Raw genomic sequence first — 5,709 nt, 5'->3', positions numbered from 1 at the left:
ATGGGCGTCAGGGAGAAACTCCGGGGGTCGCTCCTCCTCCTAGTCCTGCCCGCAGACTCCGGCCGGTTGTCATGGTGAGCAGGCCCCGCTCCGCAGCTGCACCCCCCTCTCGTAGGCAGATGGAACCTCCCTGTGCTGCCTGCCTTCGCGGGCGTCTGCTGGAGCCGCGGGAGAAACCATTCTGGGGCTTGGGGAGCAACGGTGACCGGAGCTCTCAGTGGCAGGGCGATATCTGCGCCTAGAGGCCCCCGCGGGGGGTCGCACGCGGGGTTTTCTCTTCCCAGACGCTGAAAGTAGTTGGACCAAGGGCGGGGCGCGCGGTCCCGTAGGATCCGAGTGACGGAGATAGGGCCGGGCTCCTTCCCCCCGGGGGCTGTTGCCACACTTCCTGCCTCGGCGCTCTTTCTCCAGCTTGTTTCTAAGGAAGGGAGTGGGGCTGGGCGACCGCACCCCGCCTGTCCGGCAGGGTCCCGGCTCCAGGAGCGACTGGGTGTCGGACAAGTCCAGGGTGATCAGGGAGGAAGGATTTGGAACCGAGGACAGAGTGTACAGGTGCCTAAAGCTCACTCAATGAGGGTCATGACCGTCGTGGTGAACACTGCGCCTGCCGCCAGGGACCCCCAAGCCCCCTCCTCTGGCAGGTCTTAATTGGGTACCCTCCCAGCATCATCCTTTTAGCTCCAGGTGTGCCCTACCCTTGTACTTCTCCTTCATTAGGGTTTTACAGATGGGCGCCTCTCGGATAGGCACGTGCCCAAGCTTCTACCCCGTATATTTTACTTGACTCGGGGTACCCCTGGACCCTTGCTCACTTTCTTCACACATAGCTTTCCTCCATTCCCTCTCCTTCGCATATATGAAGGTATCCACCAACTCTCGCACGAAGCCCCGAGCCCCGACTCATTTCTTGTATACTGGGTGCTGCAGCTCCGCCCCCTGGCCCTTTGGGTCGCTCCCCTCCTCCTTTCTGTGAAAATTTCAGTCCCTCAACCCCTCTGTGCCTGAGGACCCCCCCCCACACACACACTTCACTCCTGGGTCTGGCGTCTTCTGAGCCTTCCCAATTTATCCTGTTCAACGCTCTCTTCCCTGCCCCCTCGGGTCTCCCAATGTACTGTCAGCCCTCCCACCTCCTCCAGCCACCCTGGGTCCCTGAGACCTTCCTGGTACACCCGGGACCCCCTTCCCACTTGCTTTGCACTAGGTCTGTATATGCGTCCAGGCGTACATCCTCCCCCGCGTGCCTCAGGCAGTCCACATCTCCCTTCCTCCGCACACTGGGGTCCCTCGAGCCCCTCCCCCTGCAGCCGTGCCGAGCCACCCGGCCCGTGGCCGCTGTTTACAAGGACACGCGCTTCCTGACAGTGACGCGAGCCGCCTCCTCCCCTTCCCCACGCTTCAGGAGGGGGCGCGGGGGCCCGGCTCCAGGGACGGCCAATCGGAGCTCACTTCCGCGGCTGACTAGTGCGGTATAAAGGCGCGTGGCTTCAGCTGAGCGGCTGGGACCTTGAGGGCGGCCAGGCCAGCAACGCAGCCGGCAGGGAGCGGGGAACAAGGGGGACGCGACACGGAGCAAGCGAGCGCGCTGCAGAGGGCGAGAGAGCGCCAGAAGCCGGACAAAGCTCTGCGCACCGCTGTCCCGGCCGCCGCTAGCCCCCGAGAGCGCGCGATCACACGACTAGTCCGGCCACCGCCGCGGACAGTGCGCCACTTGTGAGGCGAGGCCCGGGGCGGGCCGCGGGGTCCCTGCCCAGATCGCCTGGGCCGCCCGGATGTGCACTAAAATGGAACAGCCCTTCTACCACGACGACTCGTACACAACGACGGGATACGGGCGGGCCCCTGGAAGCCTTACTCTGCACGACTACAACAAACTCCTGAAGCCCAGCCTGGCGCTCAACCTGGCAGACCCCTACCGAGGACTGAAGGCGCCTGGAGCGCGCGGCCCGGGCCCCGAAGGCAGTGGGGCTGGTAGCTATTTCTCTGGTCAGGGCTCAGACACAGGGGCATCTCTGAAGCTTGCCTCCTCGGAGCTGGAGCGCCTGATCGTCCCCAACAGCAACGGCGTGATCACGACGACGCCCACGCCACCGGGACAGTACTTTTACCCCCGCGGGGGCGGCAGCAGCGGAGGTGCCGGGGCCACGGGGGGCGGCGTCACCGAGGAGCAAGAGGGCTTCGCCGACGGTTTCGTCAAAGCTCTGGACGACCTGCACAAGATGAACCACGTGACGCCCCCCAACGTGTCTCTGGGTCCCGGCGGAGGAGCCTCAGCCGGGCCAGGGGGCGTCTACGCCGGCCCAGAACCACCTCCTGTCTACACCAACCTCAGCAGCTACTCCCCGGCCTCTGCGTCCTCTGGGGGCGCCGGGACCGCCGTCGGGACCGGGAGCTCATACCCGACGGCCACTATCAGCTACCTCCCCCACGCACCACCCTTTGCAGGCGGCCACCCCGCGCAGCTGGGCTTGGGTCGTAGTGCCTCGGCGTTCAAGGAGGAACCGCAGACCGTGCCCGAGGCGCGCAGCCGCGACGCCACGCCGCCGGTGTCCCCCATCAACATGGAAGACCAGGAGCGCATTAAAGTGGAGCGCAAGCGGCTGCGGAACCGACTGGCGGCCACCAAGTGCCGGAAGCGGAAACTAGAGCGCATCGCGCGCCTGGAGGACAAGGTGAAGACGCTGAAGGCTGAGAATGCAGGGTTGTCCAGCACTGCCGGGCTGCTCCGGGAGCAAGTGGCCCAGCTCAAACAGAAGGTCATGACCCACGTGAGCAACGGCTGCCAGCTGCTCCTGGGGGTCAAGGGCCACGCCTTCTGAGCGCCCTCTCCCGAGACCCGGGCCTGGACTGCTGGGCGCGCGCCTCCGTGAGCTAGGCAGTGGGCTCTGCCAGTCGCGGAGGGCGCTAGCCACACTGGACTCGGCCCGCGCCCAGCCCTCACCTCGACGTTTACAGCCCCTCCCTTCCATGCTTTTTTTTTTAATTTTTTTTCTTTTGGAAACGGACTCGATTCATATTGAATATAATATATTTGTGTATTTAACAGGAAGGGGAGAAGGGGACGATTGCGGCGGAGCTGGCCCCGCCGCCCGGTACTCGAGCCCGCGAGGACGCTGGGGAGGGGACCCCCGCCCCCTGCCCTCCCCCTCTGCACCGCACTGTGGGCAGAAACACGCACTTGATATCTAAAAGAGTTTATTTTAAGATGTGTTTGTGTGTGTGTGCGTATGTTTTTATTGAATCTATTTAAGTAAAAACTGATTCTTTATTAAATTCTGTTGTCTTTTTTTTTTTTTTTTTCAAATCATGCGGGTGGAGGGAGGCGAGTGCTAGTGCCCCCAACCAGTTGTCGTTTGTGTCGCGCGTCTGTGCACCTGTGGTCCCTGATAGCACTGCCCGGGCCTCTAGATCCCACCTTGGACCTCCGGTCCTCTAGTGTCAGCCGGCCTACGAGTTAGGAAGGTCCGAGCGTAAGACCGAGCGCCGCCGCGAGTCCCGCGACTCCGCGTCTGCGACTGGAGGGGGGGATGGGGGTCAATCAACCCCCCCAACACTCAGTGCGCAAGCGCGACCCCGCCCGCACCCGCGCCGGGGCTTTCCCCGCTGACGCAGCGGAAGTTTAGCCCATATATGGTCAGATTCTGCGCAGTGACGCGCCGGCGGTCTCTGGGCAGATTCCGGGAATCCCCTCCCCCAGCTCTGCCGGGCAGCGCTGAGACGCCGGGAAGGGGGCCGGGATTTTCCCGAGCGGGCGGCTGCCTGGGCCCGGAAAGCCCCAGGCCTAGGTCCAGCGCACCCGCGGTGGGCGGGAGAGGCAATCCTGCGTCCCAGGAGCCGCCCCTGAGTCTCCCGGCAAAGCTGGCGCCTGGGCCCAGCCACGCCCACGCCCCTCTGTCTGATCTGGCTGGGGGGTGGAGAGGAGGGTTGCTGTAGCCGCCTCTTTCGGCCGACACCGCCCCCCAGCCCGCCAGGAAGGGCGGCACCTCCTGCCAGCTTCCCTTCCCGGTGCCAGGCCCGGAGCGGGGCGGCTGCCAGGTCTGGTTCTGCCAGGGTGGTGCTGTTGGGGCCGCTGGACTCCACCACTGCCCTCGCAGCTGGGACGCGGCATGGGATGAGCAAGCCGCTGGCTGCCCGACGCGACCTGGCCAGCCTTTAAGCTGGAGGCCTCCACCGCAGAGGAAGCTACCCCAAGCCACCATGGTTGGGTGGCAGGAGCAGGCACAGGCATCAATTCGTGTGTACAATGCTGGGTCAAGGGAGTCACTTGAATACTGGAGTTTGGGATCGTTCTGGGCAACACAATGAAACAAAATGATGGAGAGCTAGTCTGGACTGGCAGACAGTCAACAACCATGATTTCAGTATGATGACAAGGGCTAGGACAGGAAAAGCAGATCAGGGTGACAGGGACAGGATGGCCAGGCACGCTGCGGAAGGTATGGGAGACATGTTGACTTTTCAGCACATTAGACGTAATAGGGGTCCTGAGAAGACAGTTTTACGGAGGGACCAGCTCGCGCAAAGTTCCTGTGGCCCAGACAAGATGAGCCTGTGAAAGAACAGCCAGAAGACAGACCTGCAATGGAATGAGCTGGCGGCAGGTAGATGAGAACACAGAGGCCTTGCAGGGGTTTGGGGGTGGGGGGATGGAGTGTTGCTCACGAGCGAAGAACACAGAAAATTCCAACTGGGATGACTGACCTTTGTAGAGTATTTGCTCAGGAGCAGTATTCATGGCGGGTCTGCTCATTAAAAGAGCCTTTCAGCCCTGTCCCAGGGAAGGAAATCTGGGCTCAGTGAATAGCCACTTGCTGAGCCTCTGCGCAGCTCCTGATGCCTACCTCTTTGCCCACCCCACATGCCCTTGCTGGACAGATAGGCCGTTTCCCGAAGGACCAGGCTTGTAGTGCAGGCTCCAGATGTTGGTTTTTCTAAGCTTCATACTTGTACAACCAGGCATAACTGGACTTCTTCCAAAACTAGGGGATTATTCTAGGAACTTTTTTTATACTGAGGATTGAACCCATGGACTCAACACTGAACTATATCCCTAGCCTTTTTTTTTTTTTTTTTTTTTTCTTTTTTCTTCTTCTTCTTTTTTTAAGAGTCTTGGGCCCAGGGAGATAGCTCAGTAGAATAAGCACTTGCCTGGCAAGCACAGGATCCTCAGTTCAATGCCTGGTAATCCCCCCCCAAAAAAAAAGGTATTGCTATGGGGACCAGGGAGATAGTTCGGAGGTTTAAGTGGTCTAAGCACTTGACTGAGCAGTGCAAGGACCCAGGTTTGATCCCTGCTACCCCATGTGCTGCACCAAACCAGCCACTGAAACTGGGCATGGTGGTGCATGCCTGTAATACCAGCACTGGGGAGGCTGAGACTGGAGGATCATTATGTCTGAGCTGAATAGCGAGACCCTGCACCAAATAAATTTTTTTTTTTTTTTTTTTTGGTGGAACCGGGGATTGAACTCAGATCCTTGTACTTGCCAGGGAAGCGCTTATTCTACTGAGCTATCTCCCTAGCCTCAATAAATTATCTTTATTTTTTTTTTTATTTTAAATGTATTTAGTGTGTGTGTGTGTGTGTGTGTCCAGCTCAGCCCACCAGGGGGCGAGGCTGGCTGGCATGTGGTGCTGGGGATTGAACCGCGGTCGCTGTCCTTTTGCTTAGCTTAGCTTGTTCTAAGTAGGTGCTTTAGACCACTGAGC

General features: G+C 60.3%; 1 protein-coding gene across 1 annotated transcript; it reads left to right on the top strand.

Annotated features, from left to right (window-relative positions):
• The first annotated feature begins 1,486 nt into the window (after positions 1 to 1,486).
• Junb (JunB proto-oncogene, AP-1 transcription factor subunit) lies at positions 1,487 to 3,273 on the top strand. The gene has a single exon (XM_004635556.2). The coding sequence runs from the start codon at positions 1,773 to 1,775 to the stop codon at positions 2,817 to 2,819; it is 1,047 nt and encodes a 348-aa protein (XP_004635613.1). The 5' UTR covers positions 1,487 to 1,772; the 3' UTR covers positions 2,820 to 3,273.
• The last annotated feature ends 2,436 nt before the right edge of the window (positions 3,274 to 5,709 follow it).

This window comes from Octodon degus, unplaced genomic scaffold, assembly GCF_000260255.1.
Source record: "Octodon degus isolate 3935 unplaced genomic scaffold, OctDeg1.0 scaffold00073, whole genome shotgun sequence".
Classification (NCBI taxonomy): Eukaryota; Metazoa; Chordata; class Mammalia; order Rodentia; family Octodontidae; genus Octodon; species Octodon degus.
Note: the sequence above shows the minus strand (reverse complement) of the source record. Positions and strands in the feature narration are given on the sequence as shown.